Source organism: Salvelinus alpinus, chromosome 12 (assembly GCF_045679555.1).
Source record: "Salvelinus alpinus chromosome 12, SLU_Salpinus.1, whole genome shotgun sequence".
NCBI lineage: Eukaryota > Metazoa > Chordata > Actinopteri > Salmoniformes > Salmonidae > Salvelinus > Salvelinus alpinus.
In genome coordinates, this window is record NC_092097.1 from 61,654,987 (window position 1) to 61,674,545 (window position 19,559).

At 43.1% G+C, this 19,559-nt stretch overlaps 2 protein-coding genes across 2 annotated transcripts in view; one reads left to right on the forward strand and one right to left on the reverse strand.

Annotated features, from left to right (window-relative positions):
- Positions 1 to 1,034: 1,034 nt before the first annotated feature.
- Positions 1,035 to 2,635, reverse strand: LOC139536467 (protein BTG1). Its single transcript, XM_071337015.1, has 3 exons — positions 2,426 to 2,635; positions 2,126 to 2,262; positions 1,035 to 1,691 (listed from the first exon to the last, which is right to left on the reverse strand). The coding sequence occupies exons 2-3, from the start codon at positions 2,241 to 2,243 to the stop codon at positions 1,282 to 1,284; spliced, it is 528 nt and encodes a 175-aa protein (XP_071193116.1). The 5' UTR covers positions 2,244 to 2,262; positions 2,426 to 2,635; the 3' UTR covers positions 1,035 to 1,281.
- A 450-nt stretch (positions 2,636 to 3,085) lies between these two features.
- Positions 3,086 to 19,559, forward strand: part of atrip (ATR interacting protein) — a 41,060-nt gene continuing 24,586 nt past the window's right edge. Inside the window, exons 1-8 of the mRNA XM_071337011.1 lie at positions 3,086 to 3,758; positions 6,181 to 6,257; positions 6,439 to 6,609; positions 8,442 to 8,560; positions 13,616 to 13,791; positions 15,055 to 15,135; positions 18,213 to 18,336; positions 18,440 to 18,991. Coding sequence (XP_071193112.1) covers positions 3,467 to 3,758; positions 6,181 to 6,257; positions 6,439 to 6,609; positions 8,442 to 8,560; positions 13,616 to 13,791; positions 15,055 to 15,135; positions 18,213 to 18,336; positions 18,440 to 18,991 — 1,592 coding nt within the window. The 5' untranslated portion in view covers positions 3,086 to 3,466. The remainder of the gene's footprint in view (positions 3,759 to 6,180; positions 6,258 to 6,438; positions 6,610 to 8,441; positions 8,561 to 13,615; positions 13,792 to 15,054; positions 15,136 to 18,212; positions 18,337 to 18,439; positions 18,992 to 19,559) is intronic.

The following is a 19,559-nucleotide window of genomic DNA, read 5'->3' on the forward strand; positions in this document are numbered from 1 at the left end:
TTCCACCAACTGAAGTTGGCTGTTATGGTTCCACCAACTGAAGTTGGCTGTTATGGTTCCACCAACTGAAGTTGGCTGTTATGGTTCCACCAACTGAGGTTGGCTGTTACGGTTCCACCAACTGTAGTTGGCTGTTACGGTTCCACCAACTGAAGTTGGCTGTTACGGTTCCACCAACTGAAGTTGGCTGTTACGGTTCCACCAACTGAAGTTGGCTGTTACGGTTCCACCAACTGAAGTTGGCTGTTATGGTTCCACCAACTGAAGTTGGCTGTTACGGTTCCACCAACTGAAGTTGGCTGTTACGGTTCCACCAACTGAAGTTGGCTGTTACGGTTCCACCAACTGAAGTTGGCTGTTACGGTTCCACCAACTGAAGTTGGCTGTTACGGTTCCACCAACTGAAGTTGGCTGTTATGGTTCCCTGTTACGGTTCCCTGTTACGGTTCCACCAACTGTAGTTGGCTGTTACGGTTCCCTGTTACGGTTCCACCAACTGTAGTTGGCTGTTACGGTTCCACCAACTGAAGTTGGCTGTTACGGTTCCACCAACTGAAGTTGGCTGTTACGGTTCCCTGTTACGGTTCCACCAACTGAAGTTGGCCGTTACGGTTCCACCAACTGAATGTTGCTCTGCCCGGAGTACCCCTGATGTACCCCCTCTTGTACATTTTACCAGTAACTATGGTCTGATGAGTTTTCTCAAGTACCCCCTGGATGGTCCTAGTACCCCTGGTTGGGAACCAATGACATAAGGCATTTACTGTGTCCTGTATTATCAATGTATAAAACAATGTTTTTTGCATCTTTATGGTTGTGCAATATATTTTGAAATATTGCTTTCTGTGCCTCCCCAACCCTCATTTGGGATGCAGCTTTCTGTGCCTCCCCAACCCTCATTTGGGATGCAGCTTTCTGTGCCTCCCCAACCCTCATTTGGGATGCAGCTTTCTGTGCCTCCCCAACCCTCATTTGGGATGCAGACATAAACACATCATATGTTTTGATGAAATCATTAGCCTTATGACATTCCATTCAAATGCAGTGTGTTTTAATATACTGTATATAAATTAGCAACATCAAGAACATACATTAAAATTAATCTTCTGTCAATAATCTCAAAATAGACCCTATGTAGTATCTATAAAGGTGAACAAGTTGATATTCAGAGTACTAAACATATTTTAATATTAAAAAAAAGAAAGAAATGAACAATTATTCTAACCAATATGTGTGTCTGACCTATGTCCAAGTGTCCAGGTGGATGGGGCAGGTAAACATTTAGCTGCTGGAAATCCTTATCATGGTGAAGGACTTGGGTTTTTTGGACCTTCCCATCCCCACTCTCAGTTCACCTTTGCAGTTGCCTGAACTGGCTCTGTTGTTGCTGTCCCCTTGGCTCTGGTTAGAGGCTGTTTCAGGCTGTGTTGATGATGATGATGATGATGGCTCAGATTCATAGAGAACGCAGATGGAGCCGTCCTCTCCTATCCGGTATGACACCTCGTATGGGTCCACCCACATGGTAAGCTCACTGGGCAGAAGGGTGAAGAGCTGTTCTCTGGTCAGTCCAATGGTGCCGGCGGCTTCACCGATGACCGGGTCCATCTTGTGGTTCTCGTTGATTCTGATGCATCTGTAAGCTGAGCCTCGGCAGGGAGCGTTAGGGAACCAGTGGTGCTTGTAGTGCTCTGCGAAAAAGAAATAACAAAGTCATGTCAGAATTGCCGTATGATATAGAAAAGGATTGGGCGGTCAAAACAGCCATTTTTGCTCTCTGTCCTTCATGTTTTGTTATTGTGCGGCGTGTGAGACAGACACTTCTGCTACTCAGACATCAATCATCATTGAAGATTTTAATAGCAAGAATATCAGCAGAAATTACAAAACAATACACACACACAATGATTATTATGGCCTATCCTGGTGTCTATGTTGTCTGTCCTACAGGTAGCTAGCTAAGTTGACAGCCTAATGTTCATTCATAGCCTGTACCCCTAAACTTCTACTTGATCTGCTTAAAAAAAAGAAAATGTTACTGACCGTGTGATGGAATGCATACTTGTCTGGCGATTTTTATAGGCTACCCTATGCATGAACAGTCATATTCCCCATAAATTTTTACCTCCCAGAGATTTTTCGAGGGAATGGCTGAAATGCTGAAGTTGCTCCTCGGATAGCAGTCCAGTTGTTTTCAGTAATCTGGAGATGAAATTCGCTGCTGTGGATACCTCAGTTTTCATTTTATATCCGTCTCATCAACTATAGAGTAAACAAACGGAGAACATTAGTTCACAACCAACCTATAAAACTACAAGATTGCAACGAAAATAACAACCTATGTCATAACAATGTTATAACGACCGCCACCATCTCTCTTTGTTGAAATTATTAACATAAACTACGAGATAAAAACGAAACAAACCTTGTCTACAATCAGGAAAAAAAAAGTTACTGGATCGCTTCTTCTCCTTGCAAATATGACTGGGAGATTTTGAAAAGGGAGAAAATGTAGATTACGTGTGGGTGGAGGGGGGGAGAAAAAAACGTATTTCAGTGCAGTCTTTGGCGCTCACTACCCTGCTTTTTTTCCTGCTCAGCTGGTAAACATTCTGGAGTACCACAAAACCCCAGGCAACCAATCCTGTCACACATCACCTATGACGTCATAAAGATTTTACTCTCTCGTTTTGTGTAAACGGAGAGAATGTATTGAACTTTGTTCACTAATGTTACACAGAATAATGCCGTAAAATGATATCACCGCAAATATTATTCATCCATATTAAAATTTGGGCGAAGTATTGCAATGTCTTTCTTTTATGATCTGATATGTACTACTGACACAATGTGTCATGGATTTAATTAATTCACTGAGATTAAATGTTGCGTAAACAATCTCTTGGGAATCAATTTTTTAAAAGTCTGTCTCTGTCCATTTCTTTGGTGTGCAGATTCTTGTCTGTCCGAGAGAGAAGGATAAGAGCGAGAGAAAGAGAGAGAAATGGCAAAACTCGGCGTTGTTATTTTTGTCCCTTTTGGCTATCCATACAGTTTTTATCACGGAGCGCTTTCTAGACCAATAGGATTGCTGTTTAAGTTGAGGTCGTGTATAAGCAGTGTTGTGATTAGCTCATTCTGTAAAACATTTGAACGGTGGTTTAATAACTTGCAAACTGAGCTAGCCTGCAGTTATTTTTTGTTAACTTTTTTTTAGGAATGCCTTTTAAATTGTGAGACGTGCGACAAATAACTAGCCAGAGGCTTGCTTTGAACCGCCATACCAGAGATGTTCAGGTTGAGTTCCCTGACCCACATTGACTGGCGCTAGTTAGCTTGCCAAAGTTCGCAAACTAGCTAAAAAGTTGCTACTTGGCTATCCAAGTTACACGTTTTCTAGTAATTTTAAAGTAGGTATTCCAGGTATTCCAGCCCAGCCGCATCCCTGGACCCCTGGCCTGGTAACATGGCGTACCCACCCCGCAAGCGCCTCAAGGTGCTGAGTCCTGCGGCTCCATGTAACGACCCCTTCGGAGGTGACGATGACTTCACCCAGGATGATCTGGAAGAGATTGATATTATAGCATCTCAGGCCGTCAACGGGGATCTAGCAGGACCAGGGCCAAGCTCCATTGGTTCTCGACCAGGGGAGTCGAGGAAGCCGTATTCGGGAAGCAGACAACAACCCTCTGGTCTGGCTAGGAGTAACTCCATGAGAGACAGAGAGATCCCTGAGTTTCCATGTAAAGACACTTTCGGTAAGACTTATGAAATAAATGTACTATCTGTGGCCTAAAGCACTTAACTATTCCTGACAGAATATATATTGGCCTCTTGTTCTTCCATTCCTCACAGAATATATATTGGCCTCTTGTTCTTCCATTCCTCACAGAATATACATTACCGGTCAAAAGTTTTAGAGCACCTACACATTCAAGGCTTTTTCTTAATTTTTTACATTTTCTACATTGTAGAATAATAGTGAAGACATCAAAACTATGAAATAACACATATGGAATCATGTAGTAACTGAAATAGTGTTAAACAAATCAAAATATATTTTATATTTGAGATATTTAAAATAGCCACCCTTTGCCTTGATGACAGCTTTGCACACTCTTGGCATTCTCTCAACCAGCTTCATGATGTGCCTAGGGTTGCACATTTTGTTTCAAAGGTAGAAACTTTATGTGGGAATTACCGGGACTATATGGGAAATAACGTAAATATATGCAAATTAATATTAATACAATTTAAATGTAATGTTTTTTGCATTGGAATTATTTACCATATCATATGGAGACAGTAACATAAACCTTTTACCTTATCATAAGTAGACATAATTGCAAATTAATAAATCCTTCCAATAGAAATTTAAGAAACAATTTAGTTACGAATTGAACTTCCATTAAATTAGTTGACTCTTAACATGGGATGATTTCACTGAACAACAAAATAAAGGGAATATTGAATGATCCCCAGTGATCCGTCACATCTCCCAAAAACGTTTTCAACATACATCTGTAAAATAATAGTCTAGAAACTAAAGATTTGGTTGTCTTCCTCTCAGGCTTCCATGTCTTCTCCCTGGACCTCCTTAATGTCCACCTCTTGAACATCAGACTCTGAGGCCTCATCTTCACTGTCACTTTCCAACCTTGTTGAGGTTGGCTCGTTGTCAGGCTCAAAAGCCTCATATTTTCCCATGGCCAACAATTTTTCAACCCTTCGTCAGCCTGTTGCGTGCTTTGGTGTGTGTTCCCAAACAAAGACCAGTTGCGCTCTGAGGCAGCTGATTTGGTTGGTGGGTGGGATTTGGACAATGATGGAGGCAACAGGGGAAAGAGCCTCAGATCCACAAAGTCCCTTCCACCAGGTGGCTGATGAGATATGTTGGCACGACTGCCATATTGCATCTCCATCCCAAAGCCCTTGCTTGGAAATGTACTTCGCCAGACTGCCAAGATCCTTGCCCTCATCCAGGCCAAGGTGGCGAGACACGGTAGTGATGACACCATAGGCCTTGTTGATCTCTGCACCAGACAGGATGCTCTTGCCAGTGTACTTGGGGTCCAATATGTATGCTACGGCGTGTATGGACTTCAGGCAGAAGTCTTCACGCTTTCTGATGTATTTCAGAACTGCAGTTTCCTCTGCTTGGAGCAACAGTGAAGTGGGCAGGGCAGTACGGATTTCTTCTCTTACGTCTGCAAGCAGAGTCTGAACATCAGACGGGATGGCATTGTCTCCCTCAGTCCGTGCAATGGCTACTGCTATAGGTTTTCAGGCTGCTTACCACTCTCTCTCTAAATACACAAGCAAGGGGGATCCAGGAGGATCCTCTTGATGGGGCTGTCCATATCGGCAGACTGTGATATGGCCATTTCTTGGAGAGACTCCATCCCCTCCAGGAGATTGTCAAACATGATGACAATTAAAAACTCTCTGAGAAGTAGCCGTTATTTACTGTTTTAAACCTGGGGTTGCTATACATTATTTTTTACCCATTTTATAAGAGAATCACCGAAATTGGAAAAAAAATTGGCATTTATAAATAAAATCCAGTCTTTATTAAATGCCTTTTCAAAACCCGCTATAAACACCATTCCTGGCTTCTTATATGTTTCATGATGTTCTATTATTTCTATTAGTTGTCGTATATTATCTCCAATGTATCGTCCATGTAAAAAACCTGTCTGATCAGGATGAACAATTCCTGGTAAAACCCTTTTAATTCTGAGTGCTATGCATTTCGCTAGTAAATTTGCATCACAACATTGAAGTGTAAGAGGCCTCCAGTTTTTTAGATAGACTGGGTCTTTATATTTGCTATCTGGGTCTTGTTTTAATAATAGTGAAATCAGACCTTCCGTATTTCATAGTTTTGATGTCTTCACTATTATTCTACGATGTAGAAAATAGTAAAAATAAAGAAATATTTTACACTTGTTTTTCTATTCCTGACAGAATATATATTGTCCTCTTGTTCTTCCATTCCTGACAGAATATATATTGTCCTCTTGTTCTTCCATTCCTGACAGAATATATATTGTCCTCTTGTTCTTCCATTCCTGACAGAATATATTTTGTCCTCTTGTTCTTCCATTCCTGACAGAATATATTTTGTCCTCTTGTTCTTCCATTCCTGACAGAATATATTTTGTCCTTTTGTTTTTGCAGGGAACAGACATCAGTCGAAGACTGACGGGGAGCATTTAAAGCAACTGGAAGCCCAACAAGCAGACCTCCAGAAAAAGGTAGTAAACTGATATGCTGAGGTGTGAAACTCAAATCCTGGAAAGTCTCGTGACATATATTCACATTGCTAGTTTACTTTTAAGAAATCTCAGCAGCTCATGCTCAATATCATGTTTGGCTAGTCATAAACCAAATAATACAGTGTGGAATATGACAGTGTGATGTGGTTGTGTTCTCCAGCTAAAGGAGGTAGAGGAGGAGATCCTGATGAAGAACGGAGAGATCAGAGTGCTGCGTGACTCCCTCAGGGTCGCCCAGCAGGAGAAGGAGGCGCAAAGACAGGCTCAGCTCCTCCTGGAGAAGGAGAAGAGAGACGCTCAGAGCGAGAAGGAGAAGGAGCTCTCCAAGAAGGTAGACGTCCAAGTCTGTTTTTGATACTGTACGACTATCAAACCCCAATGTGTTACGAAACTACCTTTTACACACTATCCTGCCGAGTCCGAACGAGTGTTGAAAAATTCCGGTAACTTTCCCCAAATTCCCAGAAATCCTGGTTGTAATTTTTCAGGTATCAGGAGGGAATAAGCATATATCCAGAATCCTCCAGCCTGGATTTCTGGAAAACCTGGTCCTTCTTTTGCATAGTTACAAGAATTTTGCAACCGTATGTGATGTAGTTAAGAACGTACCCTAAGCTCACTCCACAGTTAGCTTGAAATGTCGCGGGTGAAGCCGTCCAAGAGGTACCTTTTCGGTGGCTCAACCCGTTGGTACGTTGTCAAGGAGGACGGTCACGTGTGTTTGCGAGCAAAGGATCAATGGTTCGAGTCGGACAGTGGAGGAAGCTAAGCTGTTAGCAACACACTGACCCCCGTTACAGTGGAGGAAGCTAAACTGTCACTGACCCCCGTTACAGTGGAGGAAGCTAAGCTGTTAGCAGCACACTGACCCCCATTACAGTGGAGGAAGCTAAACTGTTAGCATCACACTGACCCCCGTTACAGTGGAGGAAGCTAAACTGTTAGCAGCACACTGACCACCGTTATAGTGGAGGAAGCAAAACTGTTAGCAACACACTGACCCCCGTTACAGTGGAGGAAGCTAAACTGTTAGCAACACACTGACCCCCGTTACAGTGGAGGAAGCTAAACTGTTAGCAACACACTGACCCCCGTTACAGTGGAGGAAGCTAAACTGTTAGCATCACACTGACCCCCGTTACAGTGGAGGAAGCTAAACTGTTAGCATCACACTGACCCCCGTTACAGTGGAGGAAGCTAAACTGTTAGCAGCACACTGACCACCGTTACAGTGGAGGGCGCTAAACTGTTAGCATCACACTGACCCCCGTTACAGTGGAGGAAGCTAAACTGTTAGCAACACACTGACCCCAGTTACAGTGGAGGGCGCTAAACTGTTAGCATCACACTGACCCCCGTTACAGTGGAGGAAGCTAAACTGTTAGCAGCACACTGACCACCGTTACAGTGGAGGGCGCTAAACTGTTAGCATCACACTGACCCCCGTTACAGTGGAGGAAGCTAAACTGTTAGCAGTACACTGACCCCCGTTACAGTGGAGGGCGCTAAACTGTTAGCAACACACTGACCCCCGTTACATTGGGGGAAGCTAAACTGTTAGCAGCACACTGACCCCCGTTACAGTGGAGGAAGCTAAACTGTTAGCAACACACTGACCCCCGTTACAGTGGAGGGCGCTAAACTGTTAGCATCACACTGACCCCCGTTACAGTGGAGGAAGCTAAACTGTTAGCATCACACTGACCCCCGTTACAGTGGAGGAAGCTAAACTGTTAGCATCACACTGACCCCCGTTACAGTGGAGGAAGCTAAACTGTTAGCATCACACTGACCCCCGTTACAGTGGAGGAAGCTAAACTGTTAGCATCACACTGACCCCCGTTACAGTGGAGGAGTATCTCATCCTTTACTTGAATGGTTATTTACATGTCTGACACAAGGTGATGAGCCACTGCTTTATGGTTTACATGAAACCTTTCTCATCCATTCTGGCTGATATTGTATGCATCCCAAATGGGTTTTCTGATGACGATCTAACCCATTGGTTTGTCTGTCTGTATTTTAACGCTCCAACCTACACAACCTCTGTATTCGTGTCTTACGGAGGGGTTGTAAAAAAAAAAGCAGCATACAAGTTTCCGTTGGACATCCGTGTACAATTGGACAGTAAAGTCCATCTGTTTCCTTCTGATGTGTCCGCAGGTGCAGTCCCTGCTGTCTGAGCTGCACTTCAAAGAGGCTGAGATGAATGAGATGAAGACTAAACTACAGAACACAGAGAAAGGAAGGAAAGCAGTGGCTTCACCTGTCACCAGAAACAGGTACCCAAACACACACCTGTCACCAGAAACAGGTACCCAAACACACACCTGTCACCAGAAACAGGTACCCAAACACACACCTGTCACCAGAAACAGGTACCCAAACACACACCTGTCACCAGAAACAGGTACCCAAACACACACACACACACACACACCTGTCACCAGAAACAGGTACCCAAACACACACCTGTCACCAGAAACAGGTACCCAAACACACACCTGTCACCAGAAACAGGTACCCAAACACACACCTGTCACCAGAAACAGGTACCCAAACACACACACACACACACACACCTGTCACCAGAAACAGGTACCCAAACACACACCTGTCACCAGAAACAGGTTAACCGCTCTTCAGTCTGCCAGTCTTTCTGTTTATGATATGTAATGAGATGATAGGACCAGAGAGCACACAGGAAAAGTATGCAGACCAATGATTTTCAGGCAGACGTTAGACCTTATCCAACCTGGGAGGGTTAGCTATTGTCTTTATTTTGTTATGTTATTACTTTACAAAACGTGGATCAGGGTTCTCACCAAAGAATGTAAGAGAGGTACTGCGTCACCTTGTAGACTGGCTGTGCCATTTTACTTTAGTTGTTATTATTTAAGGCAATATTTTGCTTTCTATTGCTGGAAATGGATAGATTGCAGGATTTTACCATATTTGCACATTATTCTTGCACACAGCTCTGTCAAGTTGGTTGTTGATAGTTGCTAGACTGACATTTTCAGGTCTTGCCATAGATTTTCTAGACGATTTTTTAAGTCAAAACTGTACCTAGGCCGCTCAGGAACATTCAATGTCGTCTTGGTAAGCAACTCCAGTTTAGATTAGGCCTTGTGTTTTAGGTTATTGTCCTGTTGAAAGGTGACTTCATCTCCCAGTGTCTGGTGGAAAGAAGACTGAACCAGATTTTCCTTTAGGATTTTTCCTGTGCTTAGCTCTATTGTTTATTTTTTTTTTAATTGGGTTCCTGGATCCTTTCACAGCATTATAAGGCTGTGTTGAGACATTGACGTATCAATGACCCAAGTCCAGCCAAGTTAACCCCTACCATTGTCTCACTGAGTCATGATAATGCTTCAGCAAATGTACTTTATACCAGGGGTGTAGGAAGACACAATGTAAGTAACCTAATTTATGTCCCTCTTACTGCCCTGAATGCCTCTGCTGATCCTACAGTATGCAGTAATCATGTGCCTATGAACCAGAGTTTCACTGTTATCACTGAGGCGGTGTGTCCTAGGAGGAAGTCCACTCTGTGCAGCTCACCCTGCACTAACATAAATAGCATGAGCACATCTACTGCTGCTAAGCTTCCTAGTAAAGCAATGAAAACAATCAAGTATCCCAGAAAAGTGTTAAAAATAGCCCACGTAAACATATGTAGCTTAATAAGAAACAAGGTTCATGAAGTCAATAATTTGCTAGTAACAGATAACATTCATATTCTGACTGTCTCTGAAACTCACTTAGATAATACCTTTGATGATACAGTGGCAGCAATACATGGTTATAACATTTACTGAAAAGACAGAAATTCCAATGGTGGAGGTGCTGCGGTCTATATTCAGAACCACATTCCTGTAAAGATTAGAGAGAATCTCATGTTAAATACTGTTGAAGTAATATGGCTACAGGTTCATCTGCCTCACCTAAAGCCCATTCTGGTGGGAAGCTGCTATAGACCACCAAGTGCTAACAGTCAGTATCTGGATAACATGTGTGAAATGCTTGATAATATATGTGATATCAACAGAGAGGTATATTTTCTGGGTGATTTAAATATTGACTGGCTTTCATCAAGCTGCCCACTCAAGAAAAAGCTTCAAACTGTAACCAGTGCCTGCAACCTGGTTCAGGTTATCAGTCAACCTACCAGGGTAGTTACAAACAGCACAGGAATGAAATCATCAACATGTATCGATCACATCTTTACTAATGCTGCAGAAATGTGCTTTATTAAAGCAGTATCCAAATCCCATCGGATGTAGTGATCACAATATAGTAGACATATCTAAGAAAACCAACGTTCCAAAGGCTGGGCCTAATAAGGTGTATAAGAGGTCATACAGTAAGTTTTGTAGTGATTCCTATGTTATTGATGTACGGAATATTTGTTGGTCCGTGGTGTGTAATGAGAAGCAAACAGACGCAGCACTTGACACATTAATGAAATAACTTATTCCAGTTACTAATAAGCATAAACCCATTAAGAAAATGACAAAACCAGTTAAATCCCCGTGGATTGATGAGGAATTGAAACATTGTATCGTTGAGGGGGATGAGGCGAAAGGAATGGCATAAGTCTGGCAACCCAACCGATTGGAAAACGTACTGCATATTGAGAAATCATGTGACTAAACTGAATAAAAAGAAGAAGAAACTAAACTATGAAACAAAGATAAATGACAAAGAACGATAGTAAGAAACTTTGGAGCACCTTAAAATAGATTTTGTACAAAAAGGCAAACTCAGCTCCATCATTCGTTGAATCAGATGGCTCATTCATCACAAAACCCACTGATATTGCCAACTACTTTAATGATTTTTTCATTGGGAAGATTAGCAAACTTAGGCATGACATGACCGCAATAAACGCTGACACTACACATCCAAGTATAACTGATCTACTACAGCAACTGAAATGACTGCAACACTTAACAAAGAGCTGCTGTTAGTTTCAGAATGGGTTGCAAGGAATAAGTTAGTCCTAAAAACTAAACGCATTTTATTTGGGACAAATCATTCACTAAACCCTAAACCTCAATGAAATATTGTAATGAATAATGTGGACATTGAGCAAGTTGAGGTGACTAAACTGCTTGGAGTAACCCTGGATTGTAAACTGTCATGGTCAAAACATATTGATACAACAGTAGCTAGGATGGGGAGAAGTCTGTCTATAATAAAGCGCTGCTTTGCCTTCCTAACAGCACTGTCAACACGGCAACCATTAATAATATGCATGTAATTTTTCCTGGCTCAAAGTGGAGGAGAGATTGACTTTATCACTACTTATATTCATGAGAGGTATTGACATGTTGAATGCACCGAGCAGTCTGTTTAAACTACTGGCACACAGCTTGTACACCCATGCATACCCCACAAGACATGCCACCAGAGGTCTCTTCACAGTCCCCAAGTCCAGAACAGACTATGGGAGGCGCACAGTACTACATAGAGGCATGACTACATGGAACTCTATTCCACATCAGTTAACTGATGCAAGCAGTAGAAACAGATTTTTTTTAAATACACCTTATGGAACAGCTGGTACTGTGAAGAGACACAGACATACACACACACACACACACTCGTACACATGGATTTTGTATTGTAGATATGAGGTAGAAGAGTAGAGGCCTGAAGGCACACACTTAATGTGTTGTGAAATCTGTTGTGAATGTATTGTCATGTTTTTAAAATTGTATAAACGGCCTTAATTTTGCTGGCCTTGGCAGGAACTAATGGGGATCCATAATAAACCCCAGGAAGAGTAGCTACTGCCTTGGCAGGAACTAATGGGGATCCATAATAAACCCCAGGAAGAGTAGCTGCTGCCTTGGCAGGAACTAATGGGGATCCATAATAAACCACAGGAAGAGTAGCTGCTGCCTCGGCAGGAACTAATGGGGATCCATAATAAACCCCAGGAAGAGTAGCTACTGCCTTGGCAGGAACTAATAGGGATCCATAATAAACCCCAGGAAGAGTAGCTACTGCCTTGGCAGGAACTAATGGGGATCCATAATAAACCCCAGGAAGAGTAGCTACTGCCTTGGCAGGAACTAATAGGGATCCATAATAAACCCCAGGAAGAGTAGCTACTGCCTTGGCAGGAACTAATAGGGATCCATAATAAACCCCAGGAAGAGTAGCTACTGCCTTGGCAGGAACTAATGGGGATCCATAATAAACCCCAGGAAGAGTAGCTGCTGCCTTGGCAGGAACTAATGGGGATCCATAATAAACCCCAGGAAGAGTAGCTGCTGCCTTGGCAGGAACTAATGTGGATCCATAATAAATACAAATAAATACAACCTATAAAATGATGCAGCCACCACCATGCTTGAAAATATGAGTACTGGTACTCAGTGATGTGTTGTTGGATTTGCCCTAAACATAACGCTTTTGTATTCAGGACTTAAAGTTAATTTCTTTGCTGAATTTTTAGCATTTTTATTTTAATGCCTTATTGCAAACAGGATGCATGTTTTGGAATATTTTTATTCTGTACAAGCTTCCTTCTTTTCACTCTGTCATTTAGGTTAGTATTGTGGAGTAACTACAATGTTGTTGATCCATCCTCAGTTTTCTATCCTATCACAGCCATTCAACTCTGTTTTAAAGTCACCATTGGCCTCATGGTGAAATCCCTGAGCAGTTTCCTTCCTCTCCGGCAACTGAGTTAGGAAGGACGCCTGTATCTTTGTAGTGACTGGGTGTATTGATACACCATCCAAAGTGTAATTAATAACTGCACCATGTTCAAAGGGATTTTCAATGTCGGCTTTTTTTTTTATTACCATCTACCAGTAGGTGCCCTTCTTTTTGAAACGTTGGAAAACCTCCCTGGTCTTTGTGGTTGAATCTGTGTTTGAAATTCACTGCTTGACTTAGGGACCTTACAGATAATTGTATGTGTGGGGTACAGAAATTAGTTAGTCATTGAAAAATCATGTTAAACACTATTTCACACAGAGTGAGTCCATACAACTTATTATGTTACTTGTTAAACATGTTTTCACTCCTGAACTTATTTAGGCTTGTCATAACAAAGGGGTTGAATTCTTATTGACTCCAAACCTTTCATCTTTTCATTTTTTTATACGTTTTAGAAAAATTCTAAAACATAATTCCACTTTGAACGTATGGGGTATTGTGTGTGTGTGTAGGCCAGTGACACACAATCTCAATTTAATCCATTTTAAATTCAGGCTGTAACACAACAAAATGTGGGGGAAAAGTCATGAGCTTTGAATACTTTCTGAAAGGTACTGTAAATCTTATGTCTTTTCCCATTCACCCTCCCTCTTCTCCAGTCCCAGTCTGTCTGGTCCTACTGCCCTGCTGCAGGGTGCCAGTGGTGCCAGCAGCAGCCCTCACTGTGTAGCCATCCCTGGAGGAACAGCCTTCATCACCAAGGAGACGTTTGGTGCCCAGCTGCCCTCTAGGTCAACGCCAGGCAAGACCTCCGGACCAGGACACCTCAGAGACGGTACGGACGATTGGCTAATTGATTGACGGATAATCACATTCCTACCTGCTCCTTCCATGTAAAAAACATTGTGTTACGGAGAGATGGAACATAATTAAAGCTTCTAATTTGGTGTGATTAAGAAAATGTGTATTTTGAGTCATGGCTTGTAGTCCCTCTCCATTACTATGACGACAAGCCATGTCTCAAGGATACAAGTGCCATCTGTTACATTTAAATGTAGTCATTGGGGGGGGGGGGGGGGGGGGGGTGCAGTGTGAATGTTAGTTAGGCCCGTCTGACTGGGCCAGTGTGAATGTTAGTTAGGCCCGTCTGACTGGGCCAGTGTGAATGTTAGTTAGGCCCCTCTGACTGGGCCAGTGTGAATGTTAGTTAGGCCTGTCTGACTGGGCCAGTGTGAATGTTAGTTAGGCCCGTCTGACTGGGCCAGTGTGAATGTTAGTTAGGCCCGTTCTGACTGGGCCAGTGTGAATGTTAGTTAGGCCCGTTCTGACTGGGCCAGTGTGAATGTTAGTTAGGACCGTTCTGACTGGGCCAGTGTGAATGTTAGTTAGGCCCGTCTGACTCGGCCAGTGTGAATGTTAGGTAGGCCCGTTCTGACTGGGCCAGTGTGAATGTTAGTTAGGCCCGTTCTGACTGGGCCAGTGTGAATGTTAGTTAGGCCCGTTCTGACTGGGCCAGTGTGAATGTTAGTTAGGCCCGTCTGACTGGGCCAGTGTGAATGTTAGTTAGGCCCGTCTGACTGGGCCAGTGTGAATGTTAGTTAGGCCCGTCTGACTGGGCCAGTGTGAATGTTAGTTAGGCCCGTTCTGACTGGGCCAGTGTGAATGTTAGTTTGGCCCGTCTGACTGGGCCAGTGTGAATGTTAGTTAGGCCCGTTCTGACTGGGCCAGTGTGAATGTTAGTTAGGCCCGTCTGCCTGGGCCAGTGTGAATATTAGTTAGGCCCGTCTGACTGGGCCAGTGTGAATGTTAGTTAGGCCCGTTCTGACTGGGCCAGTGTGAATGTTAGTTAGGCCCGTTCTGACTGGGCCAGTGTGAATGTTAGTTAGGCCCGTTCTGACTGGGCCAGTGTGAATGTTAGTTAGGCCCGTTCTGACTGGGCCAGTGTGAATGTTAGTTAGGCCCGTTCTGACTGGGCCAGTGTGAATGTTAGTTAGGCCCGTCTGACTGGGCCAGTGTGAATGTTAGTTAGGCCCCTCTGACTGGGCCAGTGTGAATGTTAGTTAGGCCTGTCTGACTGGGGATGTTGTTTTGTGTTCAGATGGAAAACAACAGTCCAGCGGCAGACAGGAAGTGCCTCACTCAGACCCGTTTAACACATTTCAACCCTCTCATCATCAAGGTGAGTTACTAGTTACCTAACCCTCAGTCTCTTCTCTGTATATAGTTGTACTAGTTACCTAACCCTCAGTCTCTTCTCTGTATATAGTTGTACTAGTTACCTAACCCTCAGTCTCTTCTCTGTATATAGTTGTACTAGTTACCTAACCCTCAGTCTCTTCTCTGTATATAGTTGTACTAGTTACCTAACCCTCAGTCTCTTCTCTGTATATAGTTGTACTAGTTACCTAACCCTCAGTCTCTTCTCTCTATATATAGTTGTACTAGTTACCTAACCCTCAGTCTCTTCTCTGTATATAGTTGTACTAGTTACCTAACCCTTAGTCTCTTCTCTGTATATAGTTGTACTAGTTACCTAACCCTCAGTCTCTTCTCTGTATATAGTTGTACTAGTTACCTAACCCTCAGTCTCTTCTCTGTATATAGTTGTACTAGTTACCTAACCCTCAGTCTCTTCTCTGTATATAGTTGTACTAGTTACCTAACCCTCAGTCTCTTCTCTGTATATAGTTGTACTAGTTACCTAACCCTCAGTTTCTTCTCTGTATATAGTTGTACTAGTTACCTAACCCTCAGCCTCTTCTCTGTATATAGTTGTACTAGTTACCTAACCCTCAGTCTCTTCTCTGTATATAGTTGTACTAGTTACCTAACCCTCAGTCTCTTCTCTGTATATAGTTGTACTAGTTACCTAACCCTCAGTCTCTTCTCTGTATATAGTTGTACTAGTTACCTAACCCTCAGTCTCTTCTCTGTATATAGTTGTACTAGTTACCTAACCCTCAGTCTCTTCTCTCTGTATATAGTTGTACTAGTTACCTAACCCTCAGTCTCTTCTCTCTGTATATAGTTGTACTAGTTACCTAACCCTCAGTCTCTTCTCTGTATATAGTTGTAATAGTTACCTAACCCTCAGTCTCTTCTCTGTATATAGTTGAAATGACTGCAACACTTAACAAAGAGCTGCAGTTAGTTTCAGAATGAGTGGCAAGGAATAAGTTAATCCTAAATATTTCAAAAACTAATCATTGTATTTGGGACAGATCATTCACTAAACCCATAAACCTCAACTAAATCTTGTAATGGATAATGTGGAAATTTTGCAAGTTTCTGCTTGGAGTAAACTGTCATGGATTGTAAACTGGATTGTAAACTGTCATGGTAAAAACATGTTGATGCAACAGTAGCTAAGATGAGAAGTCTGTCCACGATAAGGCGCTGCTCTACCTTAACAGCACTATCAACTAGAGGTCGACCGATTAATCGGAATGGCCGATTTCAGTTTTCATAACAATCGGAAATCGGTATTTTTGTACACAGTTTTTGTACACCTTTATTTAACTAGGCAAGTCAGTTAAGAACACGTTCTTATTTTCAATGACGGCCTAGGAACAGTGGGTTAACTGCCTTGTTCAGGGGCAGAATGACAGATTTTTACCTTGTCAGCTCGGGGATTCAATTTTGCAACCTTGCGGTTAACTAGTCCAATGCTCTAACCACCTGATTACATTGCACTCCACGAGGAGCCTGCCTGTTACGCAAATGCAGTAAGAAGCCAAGGTAAGTTGTTAGCTAGCATTAAACTTACCTTATAAAAAACAATCCATCAATCATAATCACTAGTTATAACTACACATGGTTGATGATATTACTAGTTTATCTAGCGTGTCCTGCGTTGCATATAATCGAGGAGGTGGAATTCGCGAAAAAGGACTGTCGTTGCTCCAACGTGTAGCTAACCATAAACATCAATGCCTTTCTTAAAATCAATACACAGAAGTATATATTTTTAAACTTGCATATTTAGCTAAAAGAAATCCAGGTTAGCAGGCAATATTAACCAGGTGAAATTGTGTCACTGCGTTCATTGCACGCAGAGTCAGGGTATATGCAACAGTTTGGGCCGCCTGTCTCATTGCAAACTAATTTGCCCGAATTTTACGTAATTATGACATAACATTGAAGGTTGTGCAATGTAACAGGTATATTTAGACTTATGGATGCCACCCGTTAGATATAATACGGAACGGTTCCGTATTTCACTGAAAGAATAAACGTTTTGTTTTCGAGATGATAGTTTCTTGATTCGACCATATTAATGACCTAAGGCTCGTATTTCTGTGTGTTATTATGTTATAATTAAGTCTATGATTTGATATTTGAAAGAGCAGTCTAACTGAGCGATGGTAGGCAGCAGCAGGCTCGTAAGCATTCATTCAAACAGCACTTTCCTGCGTTTTGCCAGCAGCTCTTCGCAATGCTTCAAGCATTGCGCTGTTTATGACTTCAAGCCTATCAACTCCCGAGATTGGGCTGGTGTAACCGATGTGAAATGGCTAGCTAGTTAGTGGGGTTTGCGCTAATAGCGTTTCAAACGTCACTCGCTCTGAGACTTGGAGTAGTTGTTCCCCTTGCTCTGCATGGGTAACGCTGCTTCGAGGGTGGCTGTTGTCGATGTGTTCCTGGTTCGAGCCCAGGTAGCGGCGAGGAGAGGGACGGAAGCTATACTGTTACACTGGCAATACTAAAGTGCCTATAAGAACATCCAATAGTCAAAGGTTAATGAAATACAAATGGTATAGAGAGAAATAGTCCTATAATTCCTATAATAACTACAACCTAAAACTTCTTACCTGGGAATATTGAAGACTCATGTTAAAAGGAACCACCAGCTTTCATATGTTCTCATGTTCTGAGTAAGGAACTTAAACTTTAGCTTTCTTACATGGCACATATTGCACTTTTACTTTCTTCTCCAACACTTTGTTTTTGCATTATTTAAACCAAATTGAACATGTTTCATTATTTATTTGAGACTAAATAGATTTTATTTATGTATTATATTATGTTAAAATAAAAGTGTTGGTTGTTCATTCAGTATTGTTGTAATTGTCATTATTACAAATATATGTATAAAAATCGGCTGATTAATCGGTATCGGCTTTTTTTTGGTCCTCCAATAATCTGTAACGGTATCGGCGTTGAAAAATCATAATCGGTCGACCTTTAATGTTAACTGTTGTCTGGTTCTCTGTGTTGGTGGGGACACCATGTTAACTGTTGTCTGGTTCTCTGTAGGCTCCGTGCTGTTAAGTCTGCTGTTACAGCATCCTTTAGACCCCAGCAGTCTGAGTCTGGGTCACCTGCTCTGCATCAGCCCTGAGGCACTACCTGGTCTCCTGACCAACACCTGTCTCAGCTCGTAAGCCCCCCCCCCCATCATCCTCATTACGCTGTTTTATTTCACTGTGTTTTTTGGTTGACGCAGTCTTTTGAGTCATTTAACACTGTGTCCACCCTTACAGAGGGTCTTCAGTTGGCTCCAGTTCCTCCTCTACAGAACCCAGGCTTGTTCCCCACTACAACAACAACAAGCCCCACAGTCAGCAGCCACGCTTCAAACACTACCAGAATCTGGCCTTGTCTGGCATCAACATGATGGCCCTACCCAGCCACCATACTGCCTTGCCTCCTGAGGACCTGCCCAACCCGAACCTTTCCCACTCTGCCCTTGCCCTGAAAAACACTACCTGGTCCTGTCCAGGTGCTGTCCACCTCCTCCCCCTCCTCGACTACCACATCGGCCTGTTCTGCCAGAGTCTGGAGGCTATCGCCCTGGACGGCTCAGGGACAGGGTCTGGTAAGAGGACCCTGAGAGGGAGCTCTCTGTCTGGGTCGTCAGACGGCAGCCTGGCCTCCAGCGTGGAGGATTCCCTAGGGAGTCAGGAGGAGTTTGCCCTGGCAGCCCTGAAGGCCCTGCATCATACTGTGGCCCAGAGCTCTGAGGTCGTGAACACCCTGCTGGCCCTGACGTCTGGAGCAGAGGGGAGCCCTCCACAGGGTAACACTAGACACGGGTATGTATGATTTGAAAACTTTAATGTCCCGAATGAGGAAATTCAAGACGCCACTTAAAAAAAAAACACAATTACAGATAAGCAGTGTATTGAGCTACGGTCGGCAGGCTGAACAACAGATAAGCAGTGTATTGAGCTACGGTCGGCAGGCTGAACAACAGATAAGCAGTGTATTGAGCTACGGTCGGCAGGCTGAACAACAGATAAGCAGTGTATTGAGCTACGGTCGGCAGGCTGAACAACAGATAAGCAGTGTATTGAGCTACGGTCGGCAGGCTGAACAACAGATAAGCAGTGTATTGAGCTGCGGTCGGCAGGCTGAACAACAGATAAGCAGTGTATTGAGCTGCGGTCGGCAGGCTGAACAACAGATAAGCAGTGTATTGAGCTGCGGTCGGCAGGCTGAACAACAGATAAGCAGTGTATTGAGCTGCGGTTGGCAGGCTGAACAACAGATAAGCAGTGTATTGAGCTACGGTCGGCAGGCTGAACAACAGATAAGCAGTGTATTGAGCTACGGTCGGCAGGCTGAACAACAGATAAGCAGTGTATTGAGCTACGGTCGGCA